This window comes from Grammomys surdaster, unplaced genomic scaffold, assembly GCF_004785775.1.
Source record: "Grammomys surdaster isolate TR1022 unplaced genomic scaffold, NIH_TR_1.0 67, whole genome shotgun sequence".
Lineage (NCBI taxonomy): Eukaryota > Metazoa > Chordata > Mammalia > Rodentia > Muridae > Grammomys > Grammomys surdaster.
This window is the reverse complement of record NW_021604569.1, coordinates 6431659-6449535: the sequence shown is the minus strand read 5'-3', so window position 1 is coordinate 6449535 and position 17877 is coordinate 6431659. Positions and strand designations below refer to the sequence as shown.

The window sequence follows — 17877 nt, the reverse complement described above, 5'->3', positions numbered from 1 at the left end:
AGCCATCAACTTACATGAAACATGCTTTATGGGTTACTAGTAGAGAAACACATTTTAATGTTCTGCTTTCTTGCACTTAGTCCATTAAGTCTATCTTTAAAGTAATTGTATTAAAATTAAACAAACCTGTTTCCCTCCAAAACCAAAGATGCATGTGTTTTCTTCTTCAGTGTCCTCTAAGTTTTCTCTAAGGGAGAGCTATTGTTTTTCTCATGAGACAAGGATGTATCCTGAGCTGGCCTGGAAGTGGATAGCCAAGGATGACTTTCAACTTCTCACCTTCCAGCCTCTACCTTCCTAGTGATAGGATTGTAAGTGTGTGCCACCAGGTCTGCTTAAGAAGTGCACGATAGGCATGCACTCCATCAACTGGGGCACACCCCTAGCCAACCTCTACAGAGAGATTCTTGAATAAAGGCCATGTGTTAGTTCACTTTCTATTGCAGTGATAACTATATAGTCAGGGTAAACAAATATGTGAAGTGAGTGTTACATGAGTTTGAGTCTCTTAAGTGTTGTTAAGAGGTACAATAGAGATATGCATACTGTCAATTTTTACCCAGGGAGATGTAAGAACATATGAATTTCCTTATGTAACTTGTGATTCTAGGTCTGGTACTCAAGGCTGATTACTGATACTTCTGTTTTCAACTGGAGGCTTCTGGCTCCTAGAGCTGACAAGAGTGACAGCATCTTCAAAACCTGACAGATACCTCAAGTATCCCCTTGATGAAAGTATGCAGAAGGCCACCCAAAAGGACAGGAAGCTGGCACTTCTTTAAATTTAGATCATATTTGCAATTACAGCTTGCTACTAAATATTGCTAATAAGTGGTTGTGTGTGAGTCAAGTTGAGTCTGAGCTTTGCTTTCCTATTAAGTAGCTAGGAGATACTATTTTCTATCATAAACAACCTGAGTCATAAATGACTGGACTGCTGTCGGGTTAAGAAATAAGTATATAGTCTTCTGGCAGTTCTACAATACTCCCAAATAATATCACTCAGACATCACCTATATATCAAAGAAAGTTTATTAGATTACTTATTCCAGACAAATGAAACTCATGTGTACAATTATAAAATAAGACAAAACTAACACGTACCACACAACTATTGAGAAAAAAGCAGCAGCTGCAGCCATTTTCCAGAACACTGGCGCGATGTAGCACCATGTACATCAAAGATATGCTATATGGGTCTTTTCAAAAATTCAATAAGTTTAAAATAGTAACAAATTTAGAAGCTGGAGAGATGATTCAGCAGTGAAGAATTCTGTCTGTTCTCCCAGAGGACCTAAGTCTGGTTCTCAGCGTCCATGTTGGACAGCTTAAAACAGCCTATCACTTCAGCTTCAGAGGTCTTCTTCTGGCTTCTGTGGGTGCCACACTCACATTACACACCCACAGTCACAAGATCAAAAATAAGTTTAACAAATTTGATAATCTAGTGTTCAATTAACTTCAAATACAAAATTATTAGATTATTTCTAAAATAGAAAACTTGGAAAAGACCTTATATAATTCCCTTAGAAAATCCTAAGGAAAATTGTCATTACTGACATTGATTTCCTTCAATCATTTGCACAAATCCTAAGTTTTGTGTGATTTACTAGGTAGTTATTGATTTAAACATTATTTATATAAAATATATATGTAAAAAAACTAAAGCATTTATATTTATTTGTATGTTTCCTGTGTTCTGGCCTGAACTACAAACTTGGAGGAGGAAGTGAGAACTTTAATGCATGGAACTCAAAGGATTTGGATCTTTATTCTTCTGTCCTCTTGAAGCTACTATCCTTTTCTATCTTTTTCTAAGCCACTCTATTCTGAGTGACCTTGACAATGAATCTAAGTTAGCATAGGAAAGTTGATGGTAAACAGTTCTCTAAATACCAACCACATTAAGTTTCACCTGGAGTATATAAAATACCTAATGAACATAGTATTTCTGAGCCCCCCCCCAGCCCACCTTGTTAAAGAGACACATTGCATTTAGAAATCTATGGCAGAAAAATCAAATGGAGTAAATTATAAATATTCTAGGACTGTTCAATCCTGGTAGTTTCCACCGCCAGCCTCCTTTTGGAGGGCATGGACTAGTCTGAGAAACCAATGAAAGCTAACTTCCCTTGACTGAAAAAAATCCACAAAATCCACCTTATACACAATTCCAAAGGATTCTCAGGTACTCATGACCCTCAAGCTAGAAATTTCCATTTTAAAACCAAGAGACAAGCCAGGTACTGAGGAAAGAGGATCACCCAAATCTGTAAGCCAGCATGATGTATATATAGCAAGTTTCAGGCCGGCCAGGGTTACAAAATGAGATCTTGGGAGATGCTGTGGAAAAGATGTTGGCCCGCTAGACACTGTCCATTTTCATTTAATTGCAAAATTAGTAAGCATTTTACTAACACTACTGAAGGGCTGTCTTCAGAGAAAATTAGTCTTATTTTAAGCATCAGTAAACTTTAAAAATTAATTCTTCTCCCAGTTTTAAAAGAAGTTAAACCAAGTATTTTCTACCTCAAATTGGTTAAATTCTCAAAGCTGAAGCTTGCAGGAATGTTTTCCTTTGTTAGTCTCCAGAGCAGTCACTGAAAAATGTGCAGATTAAAGTCCAGTACCTTAGGAAAATGAACATTTGTCTAGGTGCTGCAGGTTACTTGGCCTTGTAGAATACATCTCTAGCTATAGTTACGCACTTGAAAACAGCCAGGAAACACAACATTGAATCCCATACCTTTTTACTTACTTGGAATCAGTCCAGATACCCCTACAATGGTAACAAAGTGTATGACGTTTTCCCTACCAGTCAGGGCAGGAAGCTTTCACTTTTGAATAACCCACCATATCAACCCGATCTAATTCCTCAGCTGACCATGCTGAATGGGCCCTTGGCCTAAGAACAAAACTACTATAGTGCCAGACTAGGCTTCTTTCTCAGACCTAAGATTTAATTAGGTCCCCCACCAAGTCATCTCCGCAGGTTCATAGTCAGGTGACAGTCCTCTCATAACCATCCAACTTCACACACAAGGGTATGCGAAGAACAAGTCCCAAACATTTAGATCCAAGGAACGTCTAACTTTGAAAATGAGTTTGCTAAGGAAGCTGAGACTCCCCATGGCCTTTGAGTAGCAGGACAGCCTTGCTTTTTCAGCCCTTGCTGTTTGCTTGCAGCAGGTTTTTTCATTTTTCTTTTGTATACATTAAACACTAGAACCTGCCTTTCAGACACCCACAGATCAGGAGAGGGAGAATACAGCACTCTGACAATCTAACCTAAAGAGTTTAAAATGGGTGGTAAAGGTTTGCAAGTGAAAGTGGATTGCTATTCCTCCACTGACTGTGGCTCCGCATGTGTTCTACGGAGTGCACAGCCAGGTTGTCTCCTGCATACTCAGTGTACACCGCCCCCCCACCCCCGGCTCTGCACTGCTGAGCACTGAGTGACAGCTGAAGGTGGTGTGCACAGCACTCCTGCCTAGGAGTCTGCAGTCCATTTAAAATATATTAATTAGGTGTATTTAAAAAATTAAAGACAGACAGTAAAGGTTTTAAAGTTTCTCTTTGAAAAGATGATATCTTACAGTACATACAAAAATACTCTGAAAATACATACGACTTCATTTACAAAACACGGAGTCAACAGATTACAAGAATTACATGGTTGTGGATTTTTAATAAACTGAGCATGCATTCATGAAACTTAAAAAATATTAGGAAATGCACTGAAAAAAGCAGTGTAAAAAAAGACAACTCATATAGTTAAATAAAAACTACAAAGGTCCTGAGCCAATTAATGGTTGGTAACAATGTCATTCAAAAATGCCTTGAGGTTTCAATAAAATCCACTGCTTATTTCTGCATGCCTAACCCATGAAGAAACTGTTGGTGACTGGGAAGTTATGGTGAGGGATTATCATGCTGAGTTACTTTTATACTTCAAAAATACAAGTCTGCTATACTTAAAGGGATCTTATCATTGATGGTAGAATGAATTCTTCCTCTGTAAAAAATACCAATCAACTAACAAGAATGTCATGAGATAGTAAGATATGTAACAATTTCACCATTCATATACTGACTTTCAGTATCCTGGTTGTAGTTTGATTTTTAATAAAGATGCATTTTGAAGGCCTCCATGGGAGGCAAAACATTTATGGTGCCCAACTCTTGTGTAGTCACTGGACTAATCCTCCGTGGTAACTATGCAACATTTGGACAAAAACACAAAAAATAGTTTAAGTATTTATGTGCCAGTTTGGAAAAAAATAATTTAAATAAACAAAATAGATATCTACACAAATGAAGGAAGCAGAAAAGATATCTCACATTCATTAATCTTGGGTTTCACAAAGTGGCGTCAATGCTAAAGTAAACACATAAACATTTGGAAAATTACAAGACAAGGGGTTTTTTTTTGTTGGTGTTTTTAACTTTTTCAGCTCTATACAATGATTACAACATAAGACTTAAACAAAGAAAAAGAAAAAACAGTTCAGGACTTGTTTTTATCAGAGTCCAAGTGGCTAAGAACTGGTTCCCATAACAGAGAAACAAACATCAAAAGTTAAGGCAGTAAAACCTCAAAATGAAAAGCCATAATATTGTAGGTGACGTTTACTAGCAGGTGTCCTCAGAGTGTGTGTGGCAATCAGTGAGAGAATGCTACGTCATCTCAGGGTTCAAGTGTGAGAGTTCAAAAACCACTCCAAGGTCATTAGGCTGGCGACTGTCCCTGTCACCTATTTGTATGGCAGCTGGTTCTACTTTGAAGACTGGCTGCCATCAATGTACTGCATCTCTGCATGCTCACCTAAGTGAAGAGGCACTGCTATTACCTATTAAGGGTCAGGCGGATCGAGTTTTTGATGACTCGGATGTTGTTTGCTGGAACTGGAGATGATGAATCTGGCAGTTCTTTACTGGGTAGTCTCTATTTCAAAGAAAGACAAAAAAGTATGTGAATGCACATGCTCTCTCTCTCACACACACACCCTCTCATAATGGCTCCTACCACTCCTACCACTCACGTGTATGTTCGACATCTCCTTCCTCTTCCCCTACTCATTCTAAGTACATTTTTTGCCCTTGGTCATTTGTTTTTTAGACAGTCAGAACTGAGAAGCAGGAGTAGGGAGGAGTAGAGGCGGCAGCAGTGTGATGGTGACAGCCGAGGAAAGCCTGAAGAATCTGAAGTAAAAGTGAGGACTAACAGAAAGATCTGCTCCCTGACAGCTATGTCCCCAATTAGCATTTGGATTGTGTAATAGAAATATAAACCTTCTCAATAGTTCACCTTCAGAGGATGTATGGTAGACCATTTGTGTGGCATGCATGAAGTTCTGGGTTTAATCCCGAGAACCATAAATAAATGAGTAAATGATTGGTAAAAAGTTCAGGCATATAAAATAGAATAGGGCAATAAAATGTATCCAACCAGATGTTATACAATCCTACTCACTTACACTTTATCCTTTAATTTCTTTTTGTTTTTGTTTTGTTTTAACACAGGTTTATCTATGTAGCTATGGCTGTTCTGGAACTCAGATGCTGGGAGTAAAAGCATGCACCATCCCCTGTCCGTACTTGAAATACTTTAAAGTACAATCATGCCATTCACTGTTTTGTATTTTAATATCCACGCCAATACTTTCTTGGATTATCATATTTAATATATATTTCTGCAACAGTCTTACAGTATGAGTTATGTAATTGACACTGTCTGTAGAAATATTAGTGTGTTTTCAAAGGGTCTGACGAGGTAAAAGCTGATTAAAAGGAAATGCACTTTTCCTCTTTGGAGCCATGAAAATACAGTCTCAGAAAAGGGCTTCCAGTGTTCTGTACAAAGCTCCTTTCTTAGCTTTCCATGCTTAATAATATTCTATTTATTAGTTTTAATGGTTATTCTTCAAAGAGTAGATTTTAAAATTCAACGCTAGAATCTATTTAGCTCATTAATGGTGTTCTCTACATACAGTGTTACATTTGGCTCCTCTAAAATACAAATATATTTGATTTCTTTTTTTAAGATTTCTTTATTTTATGTATATATAAGTACAAGTCCACTAAAGCTCTCTTCAGACACATCAGAAGAAGGCATCGGTCCCATTACAGATGTTGTGAGCCACCATATGGTTGCTGGGAATTGAACTCAGGACTTCTGGAAGAGCAGTCAGTGTTCTTAACCTCTGAGCCATCTCTCCAGCCTACAATATATTTGATTTCTAATAACTTAAAATTTGAAAGCTATGTATATAACAAAAGCTACCTCTGGTATTAGTAAGAAACTTGTGAACAACTGTTCACAGATAAATAGAAAGATTTAAATCTAAGTAAGTCATGAGTCTTCTTAACCCATTTTCTCTTTTCTAGATTTTGAGGAATGCCCACTGAGAACTGTCATCTGCAGTCCTAACCAATCACATTGCTTGTCTCTGAGAACAAGACATAATCATACCCTTTTCTGGTCCTAGGTTTCTGTTTCTTAGAGACAGGGTTTTACTCTGTAGCTCAGGCTAGACTTAAACTTGAAGCAATCCTCCTGCCTCAATCTTCTAAATACTTGGATTTAGTTTTAGTTTCTTAATATATTTTTTTGCATTTGTGTTTACCTATAGATATACTATCTATCATCTGTTACCTTTTTGCGTGATGTATCAATAGTTGGAATGGGCATAGAGTCTCCACCAATTGAATCCTAAAAACAGAAGAGTTAAAAATACAGGTTTAAATTTTCTTTCTGTATACAACACTTATTCCTACTTGAAAACCCAAGACATGAAGACTGAATACTTCCTCTGGCACTTCTCACACTACTACTTTTTAAGCTCACATTCTGAGACAATACCAACTCATTTACCATTGGTTTTCTTTTCCTATCCTCAGCAGCACGGGACTCCTTAAATGCTGATTCAAGTTGAATGAACTAAAATAGAAACAATAAAAATGAGTTGCTATTATGAATCTGCAAAGACCATACCCATCTATATAAATCAGGAAACTCATTAGTCTACCATCAGAAACTACAGTAATTACAATTAAAGACTTCAATTAACTACAACTAAATTGAGACTGAATTAAACTGCTTCCCTTAATTTTTGCAGCTGAAGTGATCTTTCTGGTTAAATCAACTCAGATTCTAATGAAATACATTTTATTACCATCTACTGGAAGCAGAGATCACATAACAGAAGAAACAGTATGAACAGTACCGTCACCACTAATCTCCTTAGCTTTTGTGTAAATCAAGAAATGTAAACCAATCAAGTAGACTTTCAGACCTCAGTGATTTGAATTTGAGATGAACAACAACTGTTGTTTCTTAAGGGTTTAAAATATCCTTTTAAACAGAACAAATTGTCAGTTTATTTACTATTAATGTAGAAAAAAAAAAAAAACCCAAAACCAAAAGGCATGATCACCACTGAAGGTATGTTGTTACCTTTTCTATGTCTTTCAGCCTCTTAGAAGCCCCATCTGTAGGTGGCGAATGGGATCTTTTGGGTGTAACATTCTTAGTAATATTTGATATTCCATTTAGATGTGGTTGTCCCTGGACAGGGTTGTGGGGTGTTGTGATTCTAGGAATAACATTCCGTCCTACTACAGTAGGAATGGTGCACACAGCTGGGGAGGTTACAGCTTTTACTGTAGGGTCAACTTCTGTAAAGACAAAAACAAGTTAGTAATCAAGTCTTTATGTAGTAGAGTTGTCAGTGGCAGGAGCTGAGATACCTACTTGCACCAATGACTGGGATGGATAGTCCCTGAGCTGGGGGAACACTTGGCAGCTTCTCCACAATCACAGCCGCAGGCTCAGCACTACTCCTAGTAAAAGTATAAAGTTATCAACATTAATTTATTTCCTATTATGGATTTAAAGCTCTCACCTTTAACATCTTAACATTACTTCTTTCTAGTATTTCAACCTTACTCACTAGAAAAACAGAGAAAGTCAGATAAGGTGTGAAGCAGAAAATCTGTACATCCACCTGTGTGGCACGATTCCAGTAAGTCCTTAATCATGGGGGAGCGCCTGCATCACTACACAAATTGTCAAGCATTCCTAAACAAGAAACTAGCAGCTAGCAAGAGAAAAATCTCTGAACGATGAGAATAGGCCTTTTAGGAAAGGTCCAGAAAGTTCTCATTATCCTTCAGTAAACAGACTCAAAGGACAGTTCTGACCCATACCTTTCTGCATCTCCTGTGGGGCTGTCTGGGTTGGAAGGCTTATTTGCAGACACCGGAGAGTTAAAAGGTGTTCCACTGTCAGTGTCTCTGGAGCTATCCAAACAATTGCTATCCAGAGATGATCTTTTGGATTGAAGGCCCCCTGAACTCCGACTTACATCAGAAAGACTCTGCCAAAAGAGAAACGGCTGTTAGGGTTTCAAAAACAAATGAGACTAGAGACTACCTTCAGTTCTGAAACACACAAAAGCAAATCATCTCTGTGATAAATGAGATTTCAGACTGACTGTGACTGTCTACACCCTCTATCCAAATGGGTTTAGGAGAGGCGTAAAGTTCAAATGTGGTCTCAAGATCAACTGTCTGAATGAAACCATACTGGAGAGCTAGGATAACAGACTTACCTTTTTCTTCTTTTGAAGAATCTCTGCTGGTAGGTAGTGATGAAGCTGTTTTTTCTTTACATGAGTTGCTTCAATTTTCATTCCATCCTTCAGCATATTTATATTGTTTGCCTGCCTGTACACTGTAAAAATGTTAATATGATAAATGAGAAATTCCTTTCTGAACCACAGGCTGTTTTCCTTTTCTGAAATATATAGACCTTCTATGCCTCACTAAAACCACACCCTCTCATGGGAACAAATATTTCTAAAATACTTCCATTGTGTTACAATACTATTTAAGAATAGATTGGTTCTATGTGTATATCTTCTAAAAGCTCTCTTATAGACAACGCTTATTAACAAAATAAATATGTAGCAGATATTTTTCCCCCAAATCTGTTTGCTATTTTCAAAAAGGCAACCTTTCCTCATAATTACTTGTCTAAGTCTAAGAAAAGTTTTTCTTTTCACACACACACACATACACACACACATATGGGTGCTAGGGAACCAAGCCTTAGGCTCTCGAGAGGGCCAGTCTCTACAATTCCAAATGCAATTCAAGTTCTCTATCTATCTATCCTAAACTTGTTTTATTATTGTAGCCCACATGAGATATAGAACATGGGAGTTCAGAGCCATCTGCAAACCTATCCTAAGTATAGAGGTGGAATGTTGGTCTGAGAAAGCCTGGAACACCTTGACTGCATCCCAAGACATATGGCTCTAGATTTTTGTTGTAGTGCTTTTCAAACTTGGTAAAGTCCAGTTGTGTTACCAAAATTAAGGTACTTTATGTCTAGCCAATTAGATTTTTAAGTCCACTGGGGAGAGAAGGACTGTTTCTCACTGTAAATACTATGATGTATGACACTGAGTGTACACATGTGAAAACGAATATTTGAAAAATATTATTAATAGAATATCTCAGCGTTCTCCTTTTTAAGACATATGATCCCAATTTATATTCATAATTTCACTGAAGATTGCTTATGATTATCAAGAGTACTTGTTCACATTGCAGATTCTCAGGTTCCTTCCTCAGAGTCTTATTTAGTGGTTTAAAGGTGAAGAAGAAGATTATCATGATAAACATGAAGACTAGCTAAAAAGAATTTAGAAAACTCATGTGCCAAGAATAGTAACAACATGAATGTGCGTACTACTACAGATCAATACTAGCCCAATTTATAACGGATATTCCAGAGAGATGTGGCTGGGGCTAGTTATAAAGGACAATTTTTTTTTCTATTAATCTTGAAACATTATCAGCAAATCTGTATCTCCTGGTGATTATTTAAGATGAAAAACATAAAAAATACGGACTGCAATTATAAACTAGGGTTGAACAAATAAGAAAGTCACCTGAGGAGTTTAGTTTCATTTAAAATAAAAAATACATTAAGATGGTACAACATGTAACTCATTCAGGAGTATCCAGGGAGAATCACTCCTGCCCCCTAGGCACACTGGTTGGTTCCCAGGCTAAGCAGCCAGCAGTGCCTTTAAAAAGAAAATCTGCCAGAGACATCCTCTGCGTTTGTAAGTTTGTTACATATGACTCTTTTGTATAAATGTAGCAGCACTCTGTAAGACCATTACTCTGCAATGCCTTATTATGTTGTAAACTGCTTCATCATTTCTTTCCTTTTCCTAAACAGCAGCATCAATTTCTACAATAGAGGTACCATTTAATTAAACCAAATCAGGAATTAGAGAGTATCTCCAGCTAAACCCTAAACAGATAAAACTGAGTTACAGTCATGGTTGAGAATCATAGTCCCATGATTACAAAGTCTTACCTGTATCTGTAAATGACTGTATATCATATGTCAAGTCTATGTTAACACTTTCTGCATTTTCCATTCTCCGAAAAATTATCCCGAGGAACCACATTGATACGTAATTGTTGCTATAAAGTAAAATTTAAAAATTTCCATTAATTTTTTTGTTTTTGTTTTTTTTTTTGAGACAGGGTTTTTTCTCTGTATAGCCCTGGCTGTCCTGGAACTCACTCTGTAGACCAGGCTGGCCTCAAACTTAAGAAATCCGCCTGCCTCTGCCTCCCAAGTGCTGGGATTAAAGGTGTGTGCCACCACCGCCTGGCTCATTAATTTTTTTCTTTTTTTTTTTTTTTAAAGAGTTATTTATTTATTTTATGTATGTGAGTACATTGTAGCTGTCTTCAGACACACCAGAAGAGGGCATCAGATCCCATTACAGATGGTTGTGAGCCACCATGTGGTTGCTGGGAATCGAACTCAGAACCTCTGGAAGAACAGCCAATGCTCTTAAACACTGAGCCATCTCTCCAGCCCTCATTAATTTTTTTTTTTTTCAATCTAACAAATGCTACTGGACAATTAAACTTGGTTTCTATTTCTCTGCCTTATTAACAGATTTCAGAGATGTGATCAAATTCTTAAAACTACATTCAGAACACTGGTATAGTTGCTTAATACTATTTTAAAAGAAGATAAGTCGTATTGAAGAATGACTTGTTGACCACTTAGATGATGTTCCAAAAAATAATCTGGAGTTTTTGCTTAAGTTTACTGATGACTGCATTGTATACTAATATGATAATAAACACATGATCACTCATATTTGAAACATACATCATTCTTCCACTATTGTCTGTTAAAGACAGTCTTAAAACTCATTTGAAACAATACATATGTCAAATAATAGTAATATTTTAAAAATTTATTTAGGGAAAACTTACGCTTTGTGATGTTCCTTATTTCCTGGGAATGACTGGGGATTCACATGGGCAAGAGTAATAAATTCATTCCGCTCCAAGTTTCCAACAAGTACACGGATTTTAGATTCTACTAATCCAACCCTGAGATATACAACAAGATTTCTATGAAGTCACATAAAGTTTGACAACTATACTCAAGTAAACCAAGTAAGCCATACATCAACTATGAAGTGTTGTATATTCACTTAAGATAGTCTAATGCAATGTGGCTCATAACAGGTCAAAGCATTTGCCTCGCAAGCCTGACAGCCCGAATTGAGCCCTGGAGTCCCAGAGGAAGGAGAGAGCCACGTCTGAAGGCTGTCTCAAGATATCCACATGCATGCTGGGACACAAGCACACTCTCATACACAGTAATAGTGACAATAATAATAAAGTAAGACATCAATCAGGCAAATGTTAAATTTAAGTGACTTTCTGCTTAAAAAGAACTGATCTTAAGTTTCATGCATGTCTGAGTCTAACAATAGAGTTAAGACTAATAGTCAGGGCTTCAGCATAAATAAAGCTGTTTTTCAATGTGTTCGTTCCTAGTTTCATATCTTTACATGTAAACACTAAGGCTAAGCTACCTTTAAATAATATGAACAAGAACAGCTAATGTAGGTATATAATTCCTGAAAGAAGCAGACTCTGATTTTCACAAAATACTGGGTTTTGCATTTCAAAAAGTTACTAAATTTAAATCAGCTATTATAAAAACACACAAGTTTTGCCAGATTTCAACAACTTAATTTTCTCTTACCTAAAATACTTAACTGTCAGCTATATATTTATTAGTGACTATAAATCAGAATAATTTCAAGAATACTTTTAAATATTTTCACTTACAAAAGCTGACGCTACAATTATGTTTCAAGAGGAGATGCATGAAAATCTGAGTTGTTGCAGTGTTGCTACCTAAATGAGAAGTAAACTTTTTCTATTATATACCAAACAGTGGTTTTTGAGTGGTATAGTCTCTGTGCAACTATTTACTTTGCTATATAGCAAAGAGTAACATTCAGCAACATATTAATGAAGGATTGCCCTGTAACAGTAAGATCTCATTATAAGTGGCAGTCTGAATTTGTCATAGGATGTAGTTTTCTGACTCCTCACCTAGACAAACAGTTCATCAATAAAAAAATTAAATTACCAGAGGGGGGAAAATCCCTTGTAACAGGAATGTGAATATACTGACAGCAGAGAGGATGAATTTACATGCACTCAAAGATATATTGTAGCTTGACCAAAACTACTGTCTACTGTCAGAAGATTTAAAATTCTGACATGTGTGCACCACCTAGGTTAAGAAGGCTCTTCTTCCCTTTTGAGTTTGACGGGAGAACAATAGTAGTGAGCTGCAGACTACTTCAAAAGTTTGCTTAAATCTGACTCTGGAAAATAGCAAGAAAACTGCTTTCACTGCCTTCCATCACTGCCGATGCTGAACTCTAACATGCCCCATCATGTACATCAGTCACTAATAAAATACACTGACTTTGAAAGCCAAGCAGGACACTATTTTATAACTGGTGTGGCACTGTATAACCATTCTTATTATCAGACACAGATAAGGGAATGTGAAACCTAAGTCTTACCATTCTAGATGGTTCTCTTCTGTTGATGCACTGGCAGTCAGTACTATATAATGTCTACACAAGATTTGCAGCATAATCAAGGAGGAAAAAAGCCAGAAACATCTGTTAGTCTGAGTTTTTTTTTATCTGTTTTCTTTCTTCTTCACAATAAACTAAACAATACAACTATACAGTTTCTGAAAGTTACAGATTACTCTAGTTTCACAAAACTATAGACTCCACAATTAAGAAACAGCTCACTTTTGTTTTTTTGTTTTTTTTTTCAAGACAGGGTTTCTCTGTGTAGCCCTGGCTGTCCTGGAACTCACTCTGTAGATCAGGCTGGCCTTGAACTCAGAAATACGCCTGTCTCTGCCTCCCAAGTGTTGTGATTAAAGGCGTGCGCCACCACTGCCCAGCAGAACAGCTCACTTTTAACAACTATTCCAAATGCTAGACTAGCCACTGCTAGAATGAGGGTCCCTACCACTCAGGATTTCTACTGCCTATTCTCTACCTTGCTTAAGAAATGTGAGTAATACTGTCATCTATCATAATTAGCTTTCTAGATTTAAAGCCCTATTGGACTTGTGCTGGCTCACACCTAAAATCCTACCACTCAAGAGGCTGAGGCAGGAGAATCACTGTAAATTCCAGGCCAACCTACATTACAAAGTAAGTTTGAGGCCAGCCTGGAATACAGAGTGAGCCTCTGTACTGAAAACAAAGCAAGGGTCCAGCAAAATGGGTTAGTAGGTAAAGGTACTTGTTACGAGGCCTGATGACCTGCGTTTGATCCCTAAGAGCCTCACAGTCTACAGAAGGCAGATCTAACTCCTACAAGTTGTCCTCTTCACATGAGTATGACAGCATGCATGCCCACAGGCATACACAACCTTACCCCCTTAAAAAAAAAAAAAAAAGATGTAAAACAAACAAAAATCATAAACATGACAAAAAGTTATTTTTTCCCCTGATACATATATACCAAGATTATGAAAGTTTAAATACCTGTATTTTTGAAAGAAATTTGGTGGCTCTAATAATTTGGACCAATCTGATTTCCCTTGAAGAATTTCATCTGTAACTGCAAGACCTAAACAAAAAGAAAAAACAAAAAGGGTTTTTAGAATCTAGGTCTAGTTTTGAAAAGTGTCCAGCTTTTGTGTCATTCTACCCAAACCATCGAACCCAACAAATTCCTGCCTTAGAAAATGTAAATACACTGTGCTGTTTCTGAGAACATAAAGGTTAAATTCCACCATATTGGACTGGTTCAAATTTTGGCCTTAATATTATGTATTTTATGTATTTTGTAAAGCATTTGAAGTTTTACAAAGAATTAAGAGTTACAGAATCCTAACTGACAATCAATAACTATCCATATAGAATAAAACTATCTACTAGAATCTTGGGAATATGTAAGGGACAACAGGGCCAAAGCATATTTACCTTGTTTAAATTCTTCTACCATTACTGTTCGAGTTGATGTAGACACATTATATGTGGAATTCTGTTGTGGGTAGGCAGGGGTAATTATTGGCATAAGATGATACCTGTCTGATGGATTTACCTGTGAAATTAGAAGCAGAATAATTACCTATTCTACTTAGTAGTCCTCACTTTATTCCCCCAAATTATGAAGAATATGAAATATAAATTTAATACTAAACTCTCTCAATTCTAGGAAGTATCTTTCTCTTCTGAACTGCATTTCTTCCTGAAGTCAGACATATTTGTCAGAACTCTGCAGAAGTTAATTTCTTCTCAATAAAGTTATTAAATGATGCATCTTAGAAGCAATAGTTTTTCAGAATTATTAAAATACAATTAGAGATATTATCTCTGATTTTATATATAGAAATGAGTGCCTACTTTTATTAAATTGGAAGCTATGTGAGAATTATGAATCTGCTTTAAGCTGTACTACAAAGTATTACTTTTATATATTTCAGTATTTTATTATAAGCAACTACTTATGAGATGGTTTTTTACAATGGGTTATGATACTGTTCTGATACAACCACTTATCTAGTCATATATAAACAATTTTTAATGACATAACATTTGAACTATGATTTAGAGAAAGGCCCTACTCCTAAATGATTGAATAAAGTTCCGTAATAAATTCTCATACCCGAGGATCCCAGACAGGCAAATTCAAGTTGCTTTCTTCTGGTTGCTTCAACAGCACAGGATTTGGCCATTCCCTAACATAAATAAAGTAAAGTAATTCACAAACATTTCAGATGCCATATAAAAATATTAAAAGTATTAAGCTGTCCCAATTTTCACATGGCAATGTACAATGTACCAGGAAGAGTCTGTTTATTTGCCCTTCCTCAGAAATGCCAACTAGTCCTTTGTTAGTTAAAGCAATCTGAACCTCCCTTCTTATCTGCTTTCACAGATTTGATTTTGATGATATAGTAACAGCAGTAACTAACATTTGCTAAAAATACCAGCACATGAAAGAAGCAGCTATGATTATCATCTTCATTTTCCTAGGTGAGCTTAATGTACAAAGCCCAAATCTATGGGGATGTTACTCTCTTAAGATAAGGCTCATTCACAAACTCAAGTGACACCTCTGACTTAAGAGAGGCACAAAGGTTATGAGCACTGATTGTCAGAGAACATCATGGGACAGACTAGGCTCTCTGCACATATGCAGCAGATGTGCAGCTGGGTCTCCATGTGGGATTCGTCTTTTTTTTTTTCTTTTTCTTTTTAGTTTTTCTAGACAGGGTTTCTCTGTGTAGTACTGGCTGTCCTGGAACTCACTCTGTAGATCAGGCTGGCCTCGAACTCAGAAATCCACCTGCCTCTGCCTCCCAAGTGCTGGGATTAAAGGCGTGTGCCACCACTGCCCAGCTTCCATGTGGGATTCGTAATAGCAGGAGCAAGGGCTGTCTCTGACTCTATTGCCTGCCTCTGGATCCCTTTTCCCAACTAAGCTGCCTTGTCTAGCCTTAATAGAAGATGTGTTTCATCCTACTGCAACTTGACATTGCCAAGGCTGCTTGATATCCATGGGAGGCCTCCTCTTTTCTGAGGAGAAGAGGAGGAGGAGTGGATGGGAGGTGAGAGGAAGGAGAGGAATGCTGTGATTAGGATGTAAAGCAAATGAATAACTTAATAATAAAACTCAAAACAAAACAACCGGGAGCACTGACTGCTTATCCACAGGGTCCAGGCTCAATTCCAGCATCCACATGAAAGGCTCATAATTGTAACTCCTGTTCCAGGGGATTTAATGTCCTCTTCTGACCTCTACAGGTACCAGGCACACAAGTGATGACAGACATACACTTAGACAAAACAATACACCCATATACATAAAATAAAAAAAGGAAAAACAAGAGGCAAAACTAGGTGTGGTGCTACACATCTGTGATCCCAATACTTGGAAGGCTAAAGCAAGAGGAATTCAAGATGTATATAAGCCTGGACTACAAAGTTAAGCCCTTTTCCCAAAACACTGGTAGGGAGTGGAGGGGAGGGGCAGCCAAGGGAGCACAACAAAGTTATGTCATTTGTGATAACATGGATGGTACTGGAGGCCATTACATTAACTGAAATAAGGCACAGGATTTCCCTTCACTCATTAGAGGAATCTGAAATATTGGCCTCATAGATGGTGGAAGTAGAAGAGTAGCTAGCAGAGACTAGGAGAGCAGGGTAGAAAAGAGGATAGGAAAATGTCAGTCAATAGATATTAAATCAGTTAAGTTTTGGTGTTCTGTTGCACAGGAGGATGACTACAAGTAATGTTAATTGTACTATGAACTTCAACAAGCTAAGAGACTGTGTTCACCATAAAGAAATGATAAAGGTTTGAGGAAAGACACATGCTAACCTTGATTTGACTGACTGTATAATGTACACTACCAAAATATCATGGGCACCTCATAAGTATATACAATTTTATATATCAGTTATAAAAAGAAAGGAAAGCGTGTCATCTGGATGTCCCATTCTCAGATAAATACATCTTAAAGCTTTTAATGAATAAAACAACACAAATATCTATGTATAGGTTTGTTTTCCTTAAGGTCTCTCTCTCTCTATAGCCAGGACTAAAATAGACTATGAGCCCAGGTTGTCCTCAAACTCATGGCAATAGTCCTACTTAAAGCTCTCAAGTGCTAGGATTACAGGCAGAAACCACTATGCCTAGCTATAGTTCTTAAAATTTCAAAAATTTTTTTACACATTCATAGAAGTTAACAATTAGTCAATACATGCTTACCATTTGGAAAAAACTAAAAAAAACTTGTGAACTAACGTTGAAGCTGCTGCATTTGGGTACAGTTGGCAAGTTCTGGCAACCAGCATTGCCCAAGAGACTCCACCAAGGAATCCCAGCATATTGGAATAAATACCACGACCTACAAATATGAACATTTGTTAATTATTATTCAGATCTATTATGCTTGAAATACAACAGGAAAACTTCATTTATAAAACTGAACACAAAACTGAACTGATAAGCAGATCCTAACACTAGGCTCAGAGTCAGTCAGCAAACCTTGGCTGACTGCTTTGTCCCCTAATGTACAAGGACCTCAGCTCCCTGCTTTACTGCCAACTATCCTGAATAATTCTATTGAAATTATTCCTAAATCCTCCTCCCTCCGCCCCTGAGAAATATCTGGAGTTAAAGAGATAAATAAATAGAAGGAAAGACATCTGGTGATAAGTAGGTAAGAAAGAACATTTCACTAACAATCATATACATGAAGAGTATTTTAAAACCAAGCATAAAACTGGCAACAAACATCAGTATTTCATAGAAATTGGATAAGTCTCCATTGTGAATATACCAGTGATATCAGACTCACCTGTGAAATATTTTATAGCAATCTATGGAAAACTATTATCATATCTGATTAAGCCAAATATTAATATGCTCTTATTATACAATATGCTATTATTTTATGTTCCACAAAGAGAG

The 17877-nt window shown here is 36.9% G+C and overlaps 1 protein-coding gene across 2 annotated transcripts in view; it reads right to left on the bottom strand.

Moving 5' to 3' along the window:
• The window catches only part of Papolg (poly(A) polymerase gamma), a 41239-nt gene that overhangs the window by 3875 nt on the left and 19487 nt on the right, over positions 1–17877 (bottom strand). The window contains exons 9-22 of one of the 2 annotated variants that reach the window (XM_028778063.1): positions 17173–17311; positions 15058–15130; positions 14373–14493; positions 13932–14016; positions 12942–12995; positions 11320–11439; positions 10397–10506; positions 8613–8734; positions 8209–8378; positions 7754–7842; positions 7457–7677; positions 6875–6940; positions 6656–6712; positions 4826–4945 (exon numbers count right to left, since the gene is read on the bottom strand). In XM_028778063.1, coding sequence (XP_028633896.1) covers positions 4847–4945; positions 6656–6712; positions 6875–6940; positions 7457–7677; positions 7754–7842; positions 8209–8378; positions 8613–8734; positions 10397–10506; positions 11320–11439; positions 12942–12995; positions 13932–14016; positions 14373–14493; positions 15058–15130; positions 17173–17311 — 1526 coding nt within the window. In that variant the 3' untranslated portion in view covers positions 4826–4846. Of the gene's footprint in view, positions 1–3555; positions 4946–6655; positions 6713–6874; positions 6941–7456; positions 7678–7753; positions 7843–8208; positions 8379–8612; positions 8735–10396; positions 10507–11319; positions 11440–12941; positions 12996–13931; positions 14017–14372; positions 14494–15057; positions 15131–17172; positions 17312–17877 lie in introns of those variants that run through there. The other variant, XM_028778055.1, reaches the window with a different exon arrangement.